Raw genomic sequence first — 21,621 nt, 5'->3', positions numbered from 1 at the left:
TAAGTCACTTTACTGTATTCAATAAATAAAGTGTAGCTCATAAATTTCTGTTTATATTTGAACACCCCTAGTATATATTAATTCTAGTTATTGGCTGCAGTACAAAATTGAAGACAAAAATTTAATCATCTAATTTTGCCAATCAAGCCAGATATAAAGAATTTAGGTGTTACTATGGACTCTGAGCCAATGTGCCGTTGTTTTGTTTTCCACCTAACAACAAGAGCAAAAGCTCAAACACTTTTTTAATTTTTCAGCATATTGTAGCAACAATGCATGATTTCATCACAGCCAACTAGAATATTTTAATGTACTTCTTCCTAGACTACCAAGAAAATTGGCCGCAGCGGCCTTAACCAACCAGAGAAAAACCTTAATAAATTTCACCTTTACATTTATGTTATTACATTTGCTACAAAGCTCTGAACAAATTCTGTTTGTTTTCGCATCTAGCATCTTGTGGCGGAACTGTGCATCACTGCCACCAAACTCAAGTGCTCTGTGCTGGAATGGATAAATCATGCTGCCACTATGATAATGCTATGATCAACACCAGTAGCATCAAATATTCTTAGATTCCTCATCTTCTGTAGTCAAATGTTAATAGCTTTATTACTATAGAATACTGCAAGCCTGATGTTCCTTTGCCCTTGGGACCCCAAGAGTTTATTTTCTTCAGCTTCCACATCAGCTGGAGTTTGTTTTCCTTTACTCTCCTACCTTACTATCTATCCATGGTGTAAGTTATTAAATTGATTTGCCATTCAAAACCATCAGATACTTGTTAACTACATGAATTCATCTGTAAATTTATTAGATGCTACCTCACCAACGGTTTAAATAAAATAAGGAACCATTTTTAATTCTTCTAATCCAATCCTGACCTATCTGATTTGGCTGGAACAATGGAACAGGCACTTCTTATCATTAAAGCATTGAATCTTTAATGTAACTGTTCTTGACATAACTTTAGCCAACTTACCTACAAGCTTTGCAATAATAAATAATCGAATAAATGCACACACCTTTCCTCTTCTATGGAATTGAGGCTAAAACTCCTCTATAGTGATGTAAAAAACTGATATTTACTTAAAAGAAAATGCTAGACATTGCAGCTAAAGATGTTGCAACTGATTATTATTAATAATAATAGTTATACATTTTATTTATCCAGTGCATTTCCCATGCTCAAGCTGCTTATTTTAGGAGCAGGGCATATATATTAAGTAAAAGGGAGTGAGTTCTTTTTCACACAGTGTCAAATGGTGTTAAGATAGCTTTTTACATTTGATAAATAAGTTAAAAATATATCTGTCTAATATTAGATTTTGGCTAAAGACCTAAAATACACAGGGTCATCATTTCAAAATACTCAAAATTTGGCAGGTCCAATAAAAAAATGCCAGACAGAAAGGTGTGGCAAATTGATTATTCAGGAGTATTTACTGTAATGGGCAAACCAAGGACCTCACTCAGAACAAGAATGCTAGCAACCAACTATTAGAAAGGGTGCTAATCACCACGTACTAATTGATAAGTCATCAATTTGCATGAAACATTTACAGGTGCGTATCAACAAATTAGATTATTATAAATGGACATACTTTTCGGTAGGCCAACATTTCTGTATTAAAAATCTTTTTTTTTTATTGGTCTTCTGTAATATTCTTAATTTCTGAGATACTGAATTTTGAGTTTTCATTACCTGTAAGCCATAATCAGCAACATGAAAAGAAATAAACGCTTGAAATACATCACTCTGTGTGTAATGAATCTATACAAAATATAAGTTTCACTTTCTGAATTGTATTACTGAAATAAATTAGCTTTTTGATGATATTCTTAATTTATTGAGATGCACCTGTATGTACATCCATTGTGTGTTCTCAGACACCATAATCCAAATTAAAAGGTACGTTTACTGCCTATCAGATGACAGAATTTAGTGAGATGGAGATACTAAATCCCCGTGAAACAGCAATTTGAAAAAAAAGAAAAAAAAAACAACCTTGGGTCATTCACTTAAAAAATCAAATATAACTGGCATTAGTAACCATATAATTAAATACTCTGCAGTTAAACACAAACATTTTAAACTCAAACTCATCATAAACCAGACCTTAAACTGTTAAGGAGTGTTATTTTTAATTTGCTCAGTTTTCATTTTATTTGCCCATTCAATTTAAATGACAGCTATAGCTTGCTTTTTTGGAGTTACAGACTGAAATACCCCAAACAATTTATGCTCAAAGGTCAAATATCGAAGAAACAGAATGTATACTAATTAGCTTAGCTGAGTATGTAACTGTTTTACCTTGCAATTTACAGATGCTCAGCTGTGGAAATGTGAACCTGTGCATCATTTGAAAACTATTTTACTCTTCCAGTTTTTGGTATATTTATGATATGGTATATTCACATAACAACACACAAAATTATATTTAATATTTTTTGGATTATTATACAAAAGGTCAAAGCTATTTTTAAAGAGATTTAAGAACATGAAACAGGATGTTATTTGATAGATACCCTTTACATATATTTTAAGGAATTTTAAATATACCGGTACTTCACTGGTCAATTGCAGTTCTGTAATGCTGACACTGACAAAAGTACAATATTTAGCCATGTGGCACAGTGGCCTGGTGCATTAGTGAAAGTTTAATGGTTGCTCAGATAGAACAAAGAAGAAAAAAAAAAACACAACCTCAAATCACTATACATAGTTGCTCATACCTTCAACTCTGTTTTTTTTTTTGCCATTACTAAACATGGAACAATTGCTTTCAATACAATCTACACAATTTACGCAAATAAAGAAATCTTAATTTGTGATTAATTTTAGAGAATGAACAGAACAGACTGGTTTACAGTTTCCTTATGGTCCAAAGTTTAAGCTATCAAGTAAAAAAAAACTTTCATTTCTGAACTATTACTAAATCAGAGAAACAGCTGTACAGTGTCTTTTTGAAATGTTCCTTAGTAAGAGCTGATTCAGTGGTCAACACATGCCTGCCCATTTTCACACCTGTATCTGTGGCAGTTTATACTCAATCCCACCCATACCCGTGGCAGATTGCACCCAAGCCCACAAGTTCACATGGGTTTCCCACCAAATCCTAGAGACATACACATAGGGCTAAGTTGCGACCATAAAGTAGCTGGTAAGTATGTGCCCTGGCTGTTAAAACTTGATTTGATTTTTGCCTTTCCATAGGGACGACACAGCCAGTTTTGGTACACGTTTTCTTGCCCTGCAAGCTCACAGCTATTGCACAACAATTAAAATAAATAAATAAATAGAACATATTAAAAATATTACTACAGTGAAGATTAAAGAGATGTTCATTTGTAATCTACAATTCTATAATTTAACAAGTATTATACTTTAATTGAAATAAAAACAAATATCATCTTGCCTCATGTTTATGGCATATTATTTTGCAGCTGATATGTTATCAACAGTAAAGTGGTTGGTTCTGGTGACTGATAAAGTACTTCATGCTGACTGGCACCTTTGCTGAGATGCAACACAACTCTCATGATGTGTCCTTAGGTTGTGCCTGCAAATTCCACTTTAAAACGTTGTTACATTGTGAACGCTAAACATAGCCAGTTAAAGTATTGACCAATGTAGCTCCATATTGCATGACCAACGTAATGTGTAAATTTGCATATTTCAATGTAAATTAGAGCTAAACCGGTCACGCCAACCTGAAAAAGAGTGCCTATCACAACAATTTGACTGCATTTTTAAACAGGTACAGCAGATACCTGTAGTACTGAGTCGCACATAAAATGCACATGCAATTTGCACCTCAATAGCTTGTTACTTTTTTGACCTTTATTACTTGAGGTGTCAAGCAATTCTTTCACCCCCCCCCCTACAGTTAGACTGCAACATATTTTTCTAAACCTGTTCTGGAAGTGGATACAAAGTTTTTTTTTTTTCAAAACCCACTGGGCTAAAACCACACCCATACAAATCTGTATGTTTGACCATCACAGACAATATAATATTCGGAAACTGCTGCCACCACAGCAATTCATTAGTCAATTTCACAATCACTCTACACTCACTTGTGTACCAGTTCCCAAGACACTTTAACTCCTACACTTGGGGCTTATCCTTTACCTCCAGGTAACAAGACACTTATTTCTAAGAAAGGACTATACATTTAGGCTTGGAGGTGCCATTTATTATTCTAACCACATTACATATAGCTGTGAAATTGTTCCAGTTTATTTATAGGTGTTAAGGTTCCTTACAAGGAAAATTTCCAAGCCTTGGCCATCCCAAAACACACTCTTGGCTGAGGTAGACACCCACAATGAAGAGATTCACAATAATGTGAGCACAAAAACAGCAACAGAATGAGATGTGCAAGCAGTCCCAGAACTAAACACTCTTATAGAACCCTCCATAAGATTACACTGGGTATAAAAGCTCATTGTAAGTTCATATAACACATTAAACAGAGCTGACAAACTATCAAATGATCCCAAATACCTATGCAGGTACAAAGGGCTGCCAAAAGTTTCACAAGCAGGACAGAATTCACATTGGATCTGAGTTTCAACTATCAGACCAAGTCTCTGTTCCAGTAAGGTTAAGGATAACAAACACCCTCTTGTCACTGTTTTAAACAATGTGTACCATCATTTCAGTCAGCTAGACATACGGAACTGTCCATGTATAACTGATGAGACATGCTAGCCAAAAAAAAAAAAGAATAACCAATGATTTAAAGATTTTTAATTGGCTCATATCTAATCCTACAGTTTTACTACTATGAACCCAACCTCAGCCTATAAGTCTGGCACCATCACCTCTTCCAAAAATGTATTCACCGGGTTTAGACATCTCTCTAAGTTCACTTTCGACCTTCAGAAGTTATCATCACCCCAGGTTAATGTTTCTTGACACTGAAAAGACAAAAATCTGTGCAGTGTTTCACCAAACCTTCCAGACTCAAACATTTTATCAGAATTTCCTTCTGGCAATTGGAAGTAAAAACAAACCTCACCAAACTCGGCCACTGTTTCAAGGAATACAGCATCTGCAAAGATCTTCTGAGAGACTGGTAAAATGCCAGAGAGGTGGCAAGCAACAGTAGGACAGAAAATTTTCAAAGAGTTGGGTTATATGCTAGGCATGTGGCAAGAAACAGTAAGACAGATCCAAGCATGCCAGACAGCTGTAATGGTACCTAGCCATTGGGTCATGAAACACAAAGATATATTTTAACATCATCACTTGATACAAAGTAATTTGCGCTTATGTTTTCAAAATTTTTCTTCTAGTAGCCTAGTGTTTGTTCCTTTAACCTAACACGAATGCAACAAAGTCTGAAACACAGAACTGATTGTGGATTACCATACCATTAATTAGTTAACACATAGAATAAATTACATGAGTAATATGAATTACAGTATTGAAGGAAATCATTTCTCATTACTAACTTTAAAATTATGTATTATACATACATACATACTTAGTGTACACACACTTCCAAACTCAGTAAATCCAATTCATAACACCATAGAGTCAAACCCTATCTTGGCAGCTCTGGGCACAGGGAAGAAAACAACTGACAAGGTGTCAGGGCAACACAAGTTGATTATGTAGTACACAAAGCAAATGATAAAACAAAACTTCACGTCATTATTTAATCTTTAGTTATACACATTAGTAATAACATTGATATACAGTACAAGGATTTTTCTATGAAATTATACTTAACAAGGCTTGCTAAGAATGTTACAATGGTGCACCATTAAATTTAATGCTTTATTAAGTATGAACATTTAAAAAAAATAACTTGTGTAAGTCTTACTTACATGTATGCAGACACTCTGTAATTGTTGTTGCATCAATGAAGTATCCAGCACACAGGTAGCACACAATGTGTTCATTCAAGTCTTTAATTTTCACCTTTACTTCTTCCTGAAATGGAAACAGAATATTTTAGTTTACCTTTAACACTACTAACATACTGAATGGCTGTCAGAGTAAAACAATAATTTCAATACAGTCTCAAAGTTATAATAGCGAGGGAATTGCTGCTAACTGCTAATTAAGTTATTGCCACAGAATAGTTGTGTGATTAAAAGTATTCATCCTTTCAGAGTTTTAACAATACAAAATATAAATACTACTGAAATCAAATTCAACTTAAAATGTCAAAGTAAATAAAAATTTATGAAAAATTATCTAAATTAAAAACATAAAAACACAAAATAACAGATCTCGTAAATATTCAGAGCAATTCCAGCCTTGAGACTATGCGGACAGGTCTCATTCAGCTTTGCACATCTGAACACTGCCATTTTTCCCCATTATTCTTTGCAGAACTGCCCAAGCTGAGTACGGCTGCTTGAGAATAATGAGTGTACAGCATATTTCAGGTCCTGCCACACACTGCCAATTGGACTGAGATCTCAGTTCGGACTTTGCCACTCCAAAGGCCTCATGTATAATGCAGTGCGTAGAACTCACACAATAACATGGAGTAAGCACAAAAGTGGGAACGTGTGTACGCATAGAAAAATTCAGATGCAGGAATCTGTGCGTACGCAAACTTCAACGTTCTTCCGCTACATAAATCCTGATCAGCGTGAAAAGTAATGCTCGTGCACGCACCTGCTGTCCCGCCCCAACTCCTCCCAGAATTACACCTCTTTGAATATGCAAATCAATATAAATAGCCCTTAAGCTCAGCCTTCTGTGAAAAGACAATGGGAAAAGCATGGGGGAAAATGTAAGAATTTCAGCGAATACCAAGTGGAGGTAAGGATAAATATACTATTTGTTGGTTTAAACAGTGGTGTAATCAACAAAAGGAAGCTGACTGAGTGACAGAGTGTTCGGAGAAACTCAAAAGCTCAAGTTCACAAAGTCGCACAGTGCCCGAAATAAAAAAGAAGAAGTTGTCACATATCAAAGTTGTCATGAAAAGGCGAGTTGTAGCCCATCGTCTTGAGTGTCATATGAAAGCTCATTAGGGTACAGAGAAAAAAAATAGGCACAGTTGGGGGGAAAAAAGCATGAAATGTCAACTTTAATCAGGAAATTTCCACTTTAATCAAGCAGCTTATTTTGTCATTAAAGTAGAACATCATAAACTTCATCTTAAAATCGTTTAATTTACTAGTTTCTTAAATCCCATCGTAACTAAAATAGCACGTTAAATGCTTTGTTTTGTATTTGATCTTCTATGTGCTCTGTGTGTGTGAATCACTATGTGCTTCTGCGCTTTATCTTTCTCTGACAGGACACAGAATCCATTACATTTGTGATATTACAACTCTCTCTGATTAATTAAAATACTGCGATGTATATGTGATATCTTTTTCATGATGATAGGAATGAAAGCATGTTATTAAACATGGGAACACGGTGGCACAGTAATTGTGCACGACCTTCGATAAAATTACTGCAGCAGTACTGTCTCTTTCAAACGTACTAACCTCCAATTCCTGTCCTTACGTTTATTTCTCCAAATACCCAATCTCCACACAATCAGCTCTGTAATAGACGTTAAGCCACCTGTAAGCTTACAACGACGATTCTTCAAAACTTTTAAGGAACACTGAAATATTTTCGTAGTACATGTTTAATTATTCTATCCATCTATCCTTCCAGTGTCACGCCAGCCCAGCAAGAATACAATACAAGGTAGGATCAATCTGTGAACTAGCTAGCACTGCGGCATCGTGTCCTCACATGTTTTAATTATTAACAATACAGATTATTTAAATGAAGTTGAAGTTCTATCTGTATAATATAATCAACATATTTTGCTGCATTTCATCTTAAAAATAATATCGTCATCATATGTAAATACGCAGGTTGTGAATATTATAACTGTAGTGCAAGCTTACAGTGAGGCGATTGTACTTATAAGTACAAACAGTTCTACAAGGAGCACTTGATGGACTGATTGACTGTTTTTAAAGTTCTTGGGATGAAACTGTTTCTAAACCGTGAGGTCCGTACGGGAAAGTCTCTGAAGCATTTTGCCGTGGCTGAGGCAGTGTGTGCTTGATGCTGTATCCCGATAATTCTCTTTCCGATAAGCTGCTGCTGTGATTCCCCACTCAGATACAGTGATATAAATACTCTGAGTGGTGAGTGAGAGTAATATGGAAAAAAGATGATCCGCTGTGGCAACCAACGGGAGCAGCTGAAAGAAGAAAAAGAAGGTGCAGTGACAGTAACAACACTAAAGCAGTTATGGTATTTTAAATACTATGGCTATTTCCTGGACCATTGTATTGGTACAGGTTAATTACAATCAGATGCATTACACTAATAAACAATATGCGGTTAGTTTCAGTGTATTTATAAAGCCGCATCACGAATGTGGATCTAAGAAAGAAAGAAAGATAAACCACACAGGAACAGTAGCACTGCTTTAACGCTGGGTGCCGCCAGTCTGTAAAACCGAGCTCAGAACTTGTGTATGACAGGGTATGAGGCACCGTGGAAATGTGCGTGGCTTTACGTCAAGTTTAGGTTTTATACATCACGATTTGAATGTGGAAATGTTCTTACGCAATGTGCGTACGCACCGTTCATACATGAGGCCCCAGATCTTTAACGTTGTTGGTTTTAAGTCATCCATGTATTGCTTTGGTTTTATGCCTGGGGCCATTGTACTACTGGAAAGCAAATCTTCACCCAAACCACAGGTTTCTTGTAGATTGCATCAGGTTTTCCTCCAAGATTTTCTTGTATTTTACTGTATTCATTTTACCTACTACCCTCACATGTCCTCCACAACCTGTGACTGAGAAGCATCAGCATTCCAACAGCATGATGCTGCTACCACCATGATTCACGGTGGAGATTGAGTCTTTTTGATAATGTGCTGTGTTTAGCTAATGCCAAACATGGGATTTAGTTTGATGGATAATAAAGTCAATTTTGGTCTCACCATACCACTGAACACTTCCAGGTGATTTCAGAGTTTCTCATGTGCCTTCTGTTAGAGTCTAGCTGAAATTAGCTGTGCTAACCATCTAAAACAGGTTGAAATGTCAGTAATCAACATTGACATCAGCATTAATGTTTGCAGAGCACCATCTATTGTAATGTATGAAGTAATAAAATGCATTTGTCACTTCAACAAATGGTGCACCACAAACATTTGTAGAAATTACAATTTGTAATTACAATTTGTAGTAATTACTACAAATGTTTGTGATACGTCACCTGTTGCAAAACAGATGCAATGCATTTCCATCCATCCATTTGCAACCCATTACATCCTAACTACAGGGTCACAGGGGTCTGCTGGAGCCAATCCCAGCCAACACAGGGTGCAAGACAGGAAACAAATTCCTGGGCAGGGCGCCAGTCCACCGCAGATGCAATGCAGTTTATTACTACAAATGCTTGCGTTTACCAGCTGTTGAAATTGTAGAAATTTAAGATGTTAGTTAAAGAGGTTAGTTGCTTAGAGGTTAGTAAAAATAAAATTAATACAATCTTAGCTTAGATGACACAGTAGTGTATGATGATGAGCAATGTCACTTAACAGTCCCACGAACAAGGTTCAAATATAGCAAATGATTGTCTAAGTGGAATTTCCATGTTCTTCCGGTGTCTCTGTACTTTTCTTTGGGTACTCCAAAATTCTCAAAGTATTGCAGGTTTGGTTAAATAGTCCCAGTGTGAGTCTCTGTGTGTGTGTGTGTGTGTGTGTGTAGATCCTAGGATGGACTGGTACCCTGTCTAGGCCTTTTGCTTTCATTGCACCAAGTACTGGGAGAATAAGCTATTTCGCTCTGCTTCTCTGAATTGGAGTAAGCAGTTTTAAGGATGACTGTGACTATTATTAGCTTGCCAATGTGAACATATTTGGCTTGAGAGTACCATAAAACCAATGTACATTTTTAAAAGACCAAAAAGAATGTAAAATTGAACTATGGGATAATTGGGAAAGGCATGTTTTAGTTGTCAAATGAAATGCCCTTAAGTAGTGCCAGCCTTTGCCATGGGTATTTCTACAGCTGATTTTAATGAAAGTTGCCTTTGAAGATTACTTTGAGTGTTGTGGATTTTGCTTTTCAGTTTCATAGTTTCAAGGCACTCCTTCAACTGCAAACAGTCTAAAGAAATAAGTGTCACAACAATGTCACATATTGGCAGCAGTCAGCTTGTCAAATAAAAAGGACATACAATTTGAATACAATTTCACCCAGCAATCCAAGTAATTTTCTGAATTTTTGCATTGATTTTGGGCAGAAAAATATCCTTCAGCCTGTTATTAGCTTTCAATTTAACCATGTTTGGTCAGGTTTTTCTTTCTAAAACACAGTTTAAACAAAGGGCATCAAGCACCAGCCACAGCCTTGACTCCTACAGTACTCTTGTGCAGCACCACTGAAAAGAAGATCAGATTGCCAATTACTGGAGCTGCATGTTCTATCAAATGCAACCGCTTCAGAATACTGCCATCCTATGCATGCGAGTGTAATAAAATATGAACAATAAAAAATAGATTAATTCCTAATTAGCAAATTAGGGACAATTTTAAAAAACAGTCATTTAAAACAGACATTGGATATTTTTGCAACATGCAAGAGATTACTTACAAAATAAAAAGGTGTGGGAAATTCAAAAATTTAAAATTAGAATTTATGAGAAATCAGTACATTTTTGAAAGATACATGGAATCCTGTGCCAAACTTCAAGCTCTGATTGTATATATGAAATGAATTACTTATTAACAAATATGTTAAAAATAAAACAATGAATTATGCTGCCTGCACAACGAAAAAAAGCCCTTTGTGTGGGGACTCTAATTCCAATCATGAGGATATAATTGCCTTCCCAAAACTGATATCATTATCATATAATTGAGATAAAGTGATACAACTTAAGACTAAGAAAAACAGTAAAAAAAAATTACTAAACCAATATTAATTTCCATATAATCAATAAATGGATTTTGTATTACAAATTCAATGCAATCCAAGTACTGAATTAAAACTGTCAGTACCATTAACTGAATTATAGTGTTTACCATTTACATCTCCAGTGCAGAAGTGCATCCTCTGGCATCTTTTAGACAAATAAACACATAGCCCCACACCCTAAGCAAGAAATAAGTATAATGAGAGGGAGAGAGAGAGAGACAGCATCATAAAAAACAAAAGACCTAAAGGTTCTCTTTGCCTTCCTATACAAGCTACCTGGATCACCAGAAATGGGCAACCTAACATCTTACACTAAATGCCAAATATCCTTCTGTCTTCTTTCATACACTGGATGCTATGTGTCCTTTTAATCCCTTATCTGGGGCTATTTCTGGGGTAAAAAGTCAAATAGTATGCCCTTGCAACATAAAAATAATAGCCCTGCTGATCTTAACAATGATTCTAGACCTAAGGGTCCTAAATGCTCCTATGCTATGTGTCCTCCTCCCATATTCTATGGAATAAAATATTGGGAGAGACCCTAGAAAGTGTCCAAGATGCCAAAGACTCAATATTCTATAGACCACTTCCAAATATTACTGTATTTGAAGAGGAATGGAAACATTTTGTCCTGGAGAGTTGCAATGGCTAAATATTCTCCTTGTAGCCAACATGATAATAAGCACCTACTTTGAGTATGAAAGGGAACCCCATTTATTTTAATTCGTGTTTATTTATTTCCTAAACTAAATGAACCTATTTGGCGAACTTTGGTTTTCTTTAAATTCAACAGAGATGAATGTAGTTTTTTTTGATCCGATAATGAATAAACACTAAGTGTTAATAAAATTAAATAAAAAAAAACCAATTAATATTTTCAGCTGCCTGGCCTATATTGAACATATTTAAAACATCAGTGATCAATAAAACAAAGCTGTGTGAACTAGGTATGTGCCATTAGACCATAATATTGCCTACCATAACATATTAAACAACATTTCACCTTCTTTATTATAAGCTCAAATCATTATTACAGTGATCTTTAAAGAATGGAGATATTAACAGCGCAAAAATAAACAGGTTATACACAAGGTAAATTCTACAACTACAACAAAACAATGATACAACACTGCAAAAAAATAAAAACTCATATACAGAGACAGACATTTACTAATATTCATAACTTGTTCATATATTGGTTACAAAAGTAGATTTAAAATTAGTGAAAAACTGAGAGAAAAGAAAATGACCCCACAGTAAAGAAACACAACAGGGTATTTTGTGGAACCATGCCAGATCATCTGAAAACTGTATTATTTGTTTAAAAAGATACAAGCGTTTTAATAGTACTAGTCTCGTCTAACCTGGGTTTGTGATCACATTTAGACTAAACAGTTTCATTATTCCAATTTAAAAAGCTTTATTAATAACTTTAAACCCACAGGCAAACAGCAATCCAAGCACAAATCTGAAAGGACTCAACAATGAATAAATGTAATGTAACTATAACGTGAGCTGGTATTTTTGAACACCACACTGTAGTAATCACCAAAAAGTGCAGAACACCGCCCACAGAGATAGAAGGAAGTTTTAGAGGCAAACTCTTAAAAATAAAGGTGCCACAGTGGTTCCTCAGAGCAATTCCAAAGGGGAACCATTTTTGGCTCCCAAAAGATCTATCCCTATGAAGGTTCCAGAATGAACTAATACAGTAGACTTTAGCTGCGGACCTCCAGGGCTCCACTTTATTGAGGAGCGTTCACTTTATATGTCACTGATAAGCCTGCTTGCACTATGGTTAAGATTAGGGTTAGGGGAGGCTTATCAAGATCAAGTAAACAAAGTGAAAAAACCTGCAATCTAACTGGCTGTCTGATAGAGCTACTAATCATGGGTTGTGGCGGTCTGCAGCTGGACCTATCTTGAAAGAACCTTTATTTATTTAGATCTGTAAAAGGGCTCCATAGAGTAAATAACCAAGAATAGATGGTAACAAATTTGTGAAATGCAAGTGGTTTCCTGATTTTAAAGAACTCTTACCCCATACATTTAATAGCACAGGCTAAGTCCGGGTTTTCTTAATCTGTTTGTGCCCTTCTAGGTAGCCTACTATACATTAAAGATTTCAGTTTTTCCTACATAGCAGGAAGTTTTTCAAAGCATATAGAACCAGCTTCATATGCAAACAAACCTTCCCAGAATTAAATGGTACTTTGTCAAGAAATAGTTCTACAATAAACCATGCAACACAGTAAAGAACACTACAGAGTAATTAAAGAGCCACTATTTTTAAGAGTGCACCAGGAAGGAAGCAAAAAACTAAATGAACATAAGTGGTAGCAGATGAAATGACTGGACCTTACTCTCAGTGAATAACAACACAAAGAAAAAGTGTGAAAAATTACACTGGTTATATGCTCAAATAATGGGTATCATTTGTTTAACATGATTCAATGGTTGAGTTTCTAACTATTCATCTGAGCTGCAGATTGGGGCAAATATGAATATAATTCACAAACAATAAGGTAATTCAGCATTATGAACAGTTGAATCTATGTGTTCAACTTCATCATAAAATGCATACAAATATAAAAAAGAGACTAATTCACTTGACTAAGAAATGCTCATCTTCACCATTTCCCAAAATATGGCACATAATATTGTGTATTTCTAATTGGAATAATACAGCAGAAATCATGCTATTAAAATTAAAAGCATAAATTGGCCTCTATTATAACAAACTGGTTGGAATGTAAAGTAGTAGAAAAATGTTAGGCAATACAGTACCGCTAATGGTTCATTAGAATTTACAAGCTTTACCATTATACTTTTAAAACAAAACACACAAAAGCAAGTGCATGTTAGGTGGGTTTTTTACTCCAGTCTTTCTCCCGCTTTTTAAGGACTTCTATGTTAGCACTAAATTGACCTGACGTGCGTGAGTTTGCCCAGAAATTAATTCTCCCCAACACTGCCCCAAGCCCCTCACAGAAACACAGCGCAGTCGTCCGATCTACTTGAACTAAATAGAGTTGGAGGACTCGTAACACTAATAAAAGGAGTTTCATTTAAAACGGATGGATGGGTGGATCTTCAAAAACAAACTCTTCAAATTAAGATAGCTTAAAACATGTGCAAACACAAATGATAATAAAAACAGGTAACATCGCAAATGTTATTGGATCCATATGATGAGTATTAGCGGCGTCTGAATTTCTCTCTCTTATACGCTGCCGATAGCTACGAAGAGCGCACTAACTCATTCATAATCGCTCATTCCCTTCTATACTGCCTGCCTTGTTTAAAGTACACGTGATCTCGGGTGGTTACAAACGAACCAAAGCTGGTAGGGCAGACAAGATAACGGGATTTGAGCGCAGACGTGGAGACTTTTGTCAGCGCCTCTATGTGACAGTTTCCTGAAGGCCGACCAAAGAGAGAAACAGGGATGATGGAGCTTGGGGACAGAGCGCTCGCTTCCTCTAAAGCTTTTACATCGGAGACGAGACTGTAACAGATAATTAATTTTTTCCATCCCGGGATGATTGGGGAGTGTGAGTTTCGGCAGACTTAAGAATCGATTTGGTCGTTTCGGATGCCGACTGCAACAACAATTAAACGACTAACTCCTGCCCAAAGCGCTACGTGATGTAAAGCACGGGTAAACTGATTTTAAAGACAATGGGGCCGAGCCCAAACCCAAGATGAGCGTTTTAACATGACAACCTTTTCAATGCTGAACCTGTTACAAATTCGATTGGTTACTATATTCCTTAAATATTACAGACGTAGATGCACACGTGATCTGCTTTACTTGATATTAGACCACCTGATCTTCTACAGTGGGGTGTAACCTTTTTAACATAACATTGTCTAATAGGCTTACAAAATAAATGTCACGGTTGAAAGCGCACAGCAAGCGTGTATCACTGAGATCGCGGCACAACTCTACTCAAGCACGCTTTCAAATTCTAAACGGAAACACCAGGAGCTCCACTCCTGTAAACAAACTTACTAAGGCATCGCGAAGGGGCTCCCTCTTCAATGTCACCGAAATCAAAACTAAAATATAAAAAAGCTTATTTATTTTAAAATCAATAAAACTGGCAGAACACTGAACAGTCAATGCAGTTCCTGCTTGTTGGCATGTGTAAAAACACATCGCAGCGAACATACAGTTAATAAAAGCACATAACACATGACCAGTTCACGATATAAATACCACTGCTCATCTAATGAATTAAGCAAAAAATGTCATAGAGCACTTAAAAGGCGCGACATGATAGTTCATACTGGCGCAACCTCCAGCAAAGATTCGATGGATGTCGCCCTAACGACTGAATCAAAAGCACACACAGCCTGACAGGACATGCAATCAAATCCAACAGACAGGCTGTCACAACTTATGATACCATTTTAACGGAGTGGCAAATTTCTGCCAAAATCTAACCTGCCGATCCTACTGCTGTAAATTGAAAGCACCTGTACAGCGCACCCTTCTAATTCTTGCAATTTATTTTCAGAGCAGGGCCTACTTTGGTAGCAGAAAGCACTTCACAAAGTCATACCTAGACGGAACTCCAGTTTGTTACAGTCTATACTGGGGCCTGATTTATGCTGGCCTTATTATGTACTTCATTGGTTAGTTAAGAACTAGTTTAGCAAACATGGTTCACCATATAACTTTCGCACAGACATTGATTGATCTAACAATAAAACCAAAATTACGTGCTTACAGTTATTAAAGTTAATTTAAAACATCTCACAACTCCAACAACTATTTTTACATAGTCCTGAATAGTGCTTGCAAAGGAAGATGCTGCACTTCCCCCTTATTTTTTTTAAGTTTTTTGAAAAGGAATAAACTTTGGCCACTCGAATTCCATTAGGGGGTGAAACCTGAGGTTGGTTACTATGACATGGCAACCTTCAAGTCCTTCTCATCATTTTTGCTGAAGACATCTATAGGTGTCTTTACTCTTTATCATCAGGGAGTAATTTCCTGCACAAAACATGGTCCAGAAATGGAATACAAATGAGGGGTTTTCGGGTCTAGAGGGCATAACATAGGGGAGAACCCCCAAAAGACTCGACGTATTTTATAACTTGACATCGGGACTGGTCAAATTGTTAATTATACATAGGTTTTTTTCCCGTGAGTCAAGAGGCATCGGACAGAAAAAAACTGAAGTGATTCCAAAGCGTCCATAAGTAATTCTTATGAACACAAAATAATAAAATGAGCTGGTTTTGGCATTTAGTTGTGCTTCCTGCATATACAAATGCCCACACCAGAATGACATCCTCATAACATTACAGTGGCAGGAGTCACTGTAGAAGGAAGCTGTACTGGTTTGTTTTGTCACACTAAATACATAATCAAATTAAATTAAATTTAAAAATGAACCCATTCCTTCCACGAAACTTCATTTGCAGATTAACTACACAGCGTTTATAAAACAATGCAATCAAAATAATTTTCCAAAAATAACATTCTCTTAATGCTACGTACTAACACTGCACAATGAATACAGCCTCACATAATACAACGTTACATAATTTACCACTTATCCAATCTCTGTAAGTTTGCATATACACACACACTTGAACCGAAAAAAAAATACTGCATTATCTATTCCTGTCCATCCATGTCGCAGTTCTATATCTAAATATATTCCCAAATGCTATAAACTAATAATCTTTAGCACAAAAATGTTTTAACTGTGACTCAACTATCAACCACTTGTGCGCTATTGCACATCAAGGTTGCAGGGAAAGTTCACAACGCTCGGAAGCTAGGGATCTGCACTGGCAATCGGAAGGTTGCCAGTTCGAATCCCGTAAATGCCAATAGGGACTCTGCTCTGTTGGGCCCTTGAGCAAGGCCCTTAACCTGCAATTGCTGAGCGCTTTGAGTAGTGAGAAAAGCGCTAAATAAATGCAAAGAATTATTATTATTATTATTATTATTAACGTGCAACTAACACAGAGCAAATGGGTAAAAATTAAACAAAACGACAAGTTTTCGCAGGACAGTATCATGCTAGTAAGAATTTCACTGTACGTTGTGCACATGACAATAACGACCCCAATCACACATATGCGTCCATTAAAACCAACATACATTGATGCAGAACTGCCCATTTTCCTAACAGCGTGTCCTTAGTTTGTCGTGTATATGGTTAACTCCGCACAAATCACCAACCTGCCACAAATCGAACCAGAGTCCAGGAGCTGACAGGCCACCTAACCCATTGTTTACCTTTCCTCGAAGTATTTTGACAGTAGCTGCGTCATCTAACAGCTGAAAATGTATAGTATTCTAATACAAAAGATGGCACCTTGTACAGAATTAAACTTATTTAAGATAAAGAAAGAGGACTAAAAAAGGAGAAGTGACTAAAATGGACAGAGGACCCAACTTCAAAGGAGAGGGGTGGGGACATTAAAATGTCACGTTACAGTCCTTTTTACTAAAATATGTGATCAGTACTCCAGTGGATATAATCCAGGTTAAGCACAGATCCAAAATGTCACGGTTCTATTAGGGAGAAATTTCAAGTTATTGCTTAAACACCTACTACTGTAGAAGAACCTTCTAAAATATTTCAACAGTAGCATTCTGGTTTCTGTTTCCCGCACGGGTTGTGTTATAGTATTCGCGGGACTTGGTTTCGCTTTCTTCTGCTTGCGAGGGGCTAGTGAGCTCGCTGACGACTTACGGGCGCCGCATGATCGTGAGCTGCTTACACACAGCGTGAGAGTCTTCACTGAATTAGGAGACGCAAAGCAAGTCTATTAAAGTGATCTTATATCTATGTGTATAGCACGTGTATTCGTGCATGTTTTTTCCCCTCAAAGCATGTCACGATGTAGTACGTTTGAGGGATGATCGAGTTACTTCCCGTGGAGGTTAAGTACAGGGTCCGACGCGTCATCCTTATCTGTAATCGCAGGAGTCTCACACCTCTCTTTCTCGCGATCCAGTCTCGCAAGAAACTATTGACAGTCGCGCTACTCTGACGAACGTAAGCACCGCTACTTACTCATGTACCTGTCATATATGCTTGATCGCAAGTAAACCCCATTCGCCCTGCAACAGTACAGCAAATACATGTCTTTGCGAACCCCTCCGTTTCTTTTTTGTTCAGTCGAAAGGCGTCTTTCCAGTTCACACTCAACTATGAACATTTCTTCGTGATGCCGATTATTTCGAGTAGCTTCTGCACGAGAAAGGAGCGCTAAATACTTTCAGTTTAGGTGTCAGGTTCTTTCTGAACTTTAGCCGTGAGAAAGAAAGACATCAAGGGGCAGGCAAAGAAACACTGAGCATAGTTCGCAAATTGACAGCGGCAGGGTCCGGCTGGTCGGCTAGGCTTCCTAGCGCGAGTATCCCGTCACGCCTGCGCAGCTGCCACACCGCCCGGCTCCTGCTGCTCTCTAGCACACTCCCGGTCCCTTAGGCCGGACAGAGACTCAGCTTCCCTCCCGTCCTTACACCAGGTCGTCACCAACCCACCTCGTTCCGTAGCGGGTCCAACTTATACACGGACTGCAGCTGGTTCCGCAACCGCATCGCTATCGCCATCGGCCCCTGCGTCGCCATCTTGGGCACCTCAACTCGACTCGGCTCCGCTCTACTCTCTTCCGGATTAGAGCCGGGTTGGCATGACAACCAGAGGCTCCGCGAGGAAAGCGGTCAAGACACACGCGCGCACACGAAACACGAGAGGAGGGGAACCGGCTGGCGGTTGCCCCATGTGCTCCGGCGCATCAACTCAAGTGCAGCTTCCGCTTTTCCGAGCGTTGTGGGGGGTTGGTGGGGTCGACCCCAGAGATACGTAACCTCGACGATCAGCGATCTGCTGTCCGATCTTTAACTGCCTGGTCATATTTCATAACTATACCACCTTTTCAGAAACAGTTTCAGAGAAGTTACTTTTACTTAAGTTTGCTGGAACACCTTGCAAAGAGCAAAACTGCTTATTTGCAAACACAAGGCAGCCAGGGCAGGTTTCGACATCCATAGACACTGCAGGTGTTGTAAAGGTGAAGTCGTTCAGTTCTTCTATGTACTTTTCATCCAGTTCATAAGCTGTGACAACAGCCAAATATTTCATGATAATTACTGCCTGCGCCTTCATAAGAGAATACGTACAGAGTCAGTGTCTCATTAAATTCCTTCTCATCTATTTTGCAAAACCAGCAGCCTGACCCGTCTCTTCGTCTCATCCTGCTTAAAATATATAGGCTACATCGCACACACAGCATAAAAGCAGCATAAACTGGTGCTTTTTGAAGTGAAAGGTTTTGGTTTCCATATCGCAAGAAGAGCATAACATGAGCAAAGAGAAGAGCTTCACTAACATTCTCAGACTTGCTTTATCCAATTTAGTGTTTGTGACTGGAGTTATTACAATTATGTGGAAATCCTGATACGGCTATACAGTATCAGTAAATGTGTACAGTATCTAATAAAGAATTCAGCTTTACGAGGCGCTGTACAAAGCACATGATCAATTTATTCAAAGTAGCAAAATACTTTAGTTTACGTGAATATTTAAAAAAAAAAAATCTATCAAAATGAATGTACACAGGGGAAGGTTGGCAGTAAGAATTAAAATGTCACAATAGAGTCATCATCAGTTTCATTGGTATATAAAAGACAGCATCATGATAAAATGTTTATAAGGTGTAAAATAACATTCTCAAATCTGCTCAATTCAGTTGGGTCCAGAGGGGTAGAGCCTGCCCTAGCAACACTAGACTAAAGGTATAAACCAGGCCTGAACAGGGAGCTCTTTCATTATAAGGCCCAATAACACAATATATCTACACAGGCCCAATTTAAAATTGTCAGTTAATCAGTTGTACCTGACTTTGGGGTTTCAGCCATAACTTCAATGTTAAATCCAGTGGAGTTTGTGTAGGGCTCTGTCAGCATGCTTTTACAAAGAAATAACAGTTAAAACATCATTTCCACACTGAAAAGTCTACCCTGACAATTCTGCTGCTGGGACTAACCCCATTCTTTATATTAAAATGAAAATGATAGTCTCAGAAGCCTTGCCATTTCTGAGAGTGCATTTTTGTGAGTATTACATTTTCTGTTTTTGACTTTCATTCATTGGGATCTCAGATTAGTTGCCTTTTTAGGTAAACCTTCCTGCTTTATTTTTTCTTTGTTCCATTTCTAGTCTTCTTTTTGAGCTTTTTAAACAAATATTTTTATTGATAAAGATTTTTTGTTGTGTTTGTAATTCAAACCAGAAGTTTGACAGTTCCTCTCTCGAAGGCTTATTTGTATATATTAAAGAACATTGAATGTGTTTTGAAATTTTGAAGCCAGATTCCCTTTTGTGGGCCTGTATAAGCTGAAGCCTGCCTGTGTAGTCTGAGGTTACACCAGCTAGGGATATTCCTGGCACCTGGAGTATGGTTCTTTTAGAGGCCTCACAATGTTTTTTTTTTTTGACTGTACTCAAAAATCAAGTCAAAACACTAACTCGGTAAGATAAACAAGAATGACACTATCCCCAACTTTTACTGAAATAATAATATTTTTAATTTTGCTGCCTCAATCTTACATCCAGCTATTGTATTTGTGGAGTTTGAGGAGTCCTCCCTTCTCTGCATGGGTTCAATTTCTTCATCCTCAAAACTTGTATGGTAGGTAGATTGCTGACCCCAATTCAAGTGAGTTTGGTTGTTCATGTGTGAGCCCTGCCATGAACTATCATCCTGTCCAAAATGTTTCCTGTCATGTACCCTGTTCTGCAAAGGTAGGCTCTGATCCACTGAAATCCTGAATTAGCTTTAGTGGGTTTGACAATAGGGCTGGGTATTGGCAGTGATGTCCCAATTAGATTCTGATTCACAATGTCCTGATTCGATTTGATTATGATTCTATATTGAATGAAGTAGCATGCACTGATATATTTGAAGTGGTGGCTTTTTTAGAGATTACTAAACAATGCATAGGGAACATTAATATAATGTGACAAATTTCAGTAACACTTCATTTTAAGGGTGTCTACATGACTTCATAACATCCCACTACCTTGCATAAGTACTAAACAGCGTAGACTTTATTTTGCCATTTCCAAAATTAAATCTGCATACCCTTTCATATTCTAAATGTTCCATAATTCACAAGTTTTCTAAATGAAAATAAATAGTTAACAAATTAACTGTTAAAATGTTTCTAAGCACTTTAACTGAAAGGTGCTATATTGGTGCCTGACCCAACACAGACAGATGAGGGAGGCACACTGATAAAACAAATAAATGTTTTACTTCAATTTCTTCACCTGTGGGCAACGCCTTCCCCGTCCTCACAGGCACAACACAGTCTCACAAAGAAAAACACAACACTCTCCTATTCTTCCACTACTCCTCTTCGTTAAGCTTTGTCTCCCTCCTCCCAGCTCTGGCTCCTCGAGTAGTGGCTGCAGGCTCCTTTAATAGCAGCCCCGGAAGTGCTCCAGGTACTCATTGACTTACTTCAGGCTGCACTTCCTGGCGTGGCTGCAGTCCAGTCCACCTGGGCTCGTTAAGCCATGCAGCTCCCCTGGGCGGTGGCCATGGAGCCCAACAGGGATGAGCACCAGTGTTCCACCATTGTGGCCCTGATGTAACCCAGGGGTGCTGCCACCAAGTTTTCCTGGGAACGTAGGGTGAAGCCCATGGGTGTTC

At 37.6% G+C, this 21,621-nt stretch overlaps 1 protein-coding gene across 2 annotated transcripts in view; it reads right to left on the bottom strand.

Annotated features, from left to right (window-relative positions):
- The window catches only part of pcgf1 (polycomb group ring finger 1), a 78,615-nt gene extending 59,904 nt beyond the window's left edge, over positions 1-18,711 (bottom strand). Inside the window, exons 1-2 of one of the 2 annotated variants that reach the window (XM_039751861.1) lie at positions 18,446-18,711; positions 5,842-5,947 (exon numbers count right to left, since the gene is read on the bottom strand). In XM_039751861.1, coding sequence (XP_039607795.1) covers positions 5,842-5,947; positions 18,446-18,532 — 193 coding nt within the window. In that variant the 5' untranslated portion in view covers positions 18,533-18,711. Of the gene's footprint in view, positions 1-5,841; positions 5,948-11,033; positions 11,053-18,445 lie in introns of those variants that run through there. The other variant, XM_039751862.1, reaches the window with a different exon arrangement.
- Between the last annotated feature and the right edge of the window lie 2,910 nt (positions 18,712-21,621).

Source organism: Polypterus senegalus, chromosome 4 (genome assembly GCF_016835505.1).
Source record: "Polypterus senegalus isolate Bchr_013 chromosome 4, ASM1683550v1, whole genome shotgun sequence".
Classification (NCBI taxonomy): domain Eukaryota; kingdom Metazoa; phylum Chordata; class Cladistia; order Polypteriformes; family Polypteridae; genus Polypterus; species Polypterus senegalus.
This window is presented reverse-complemented; position numbering and strand designations above follow the sequence as displayed.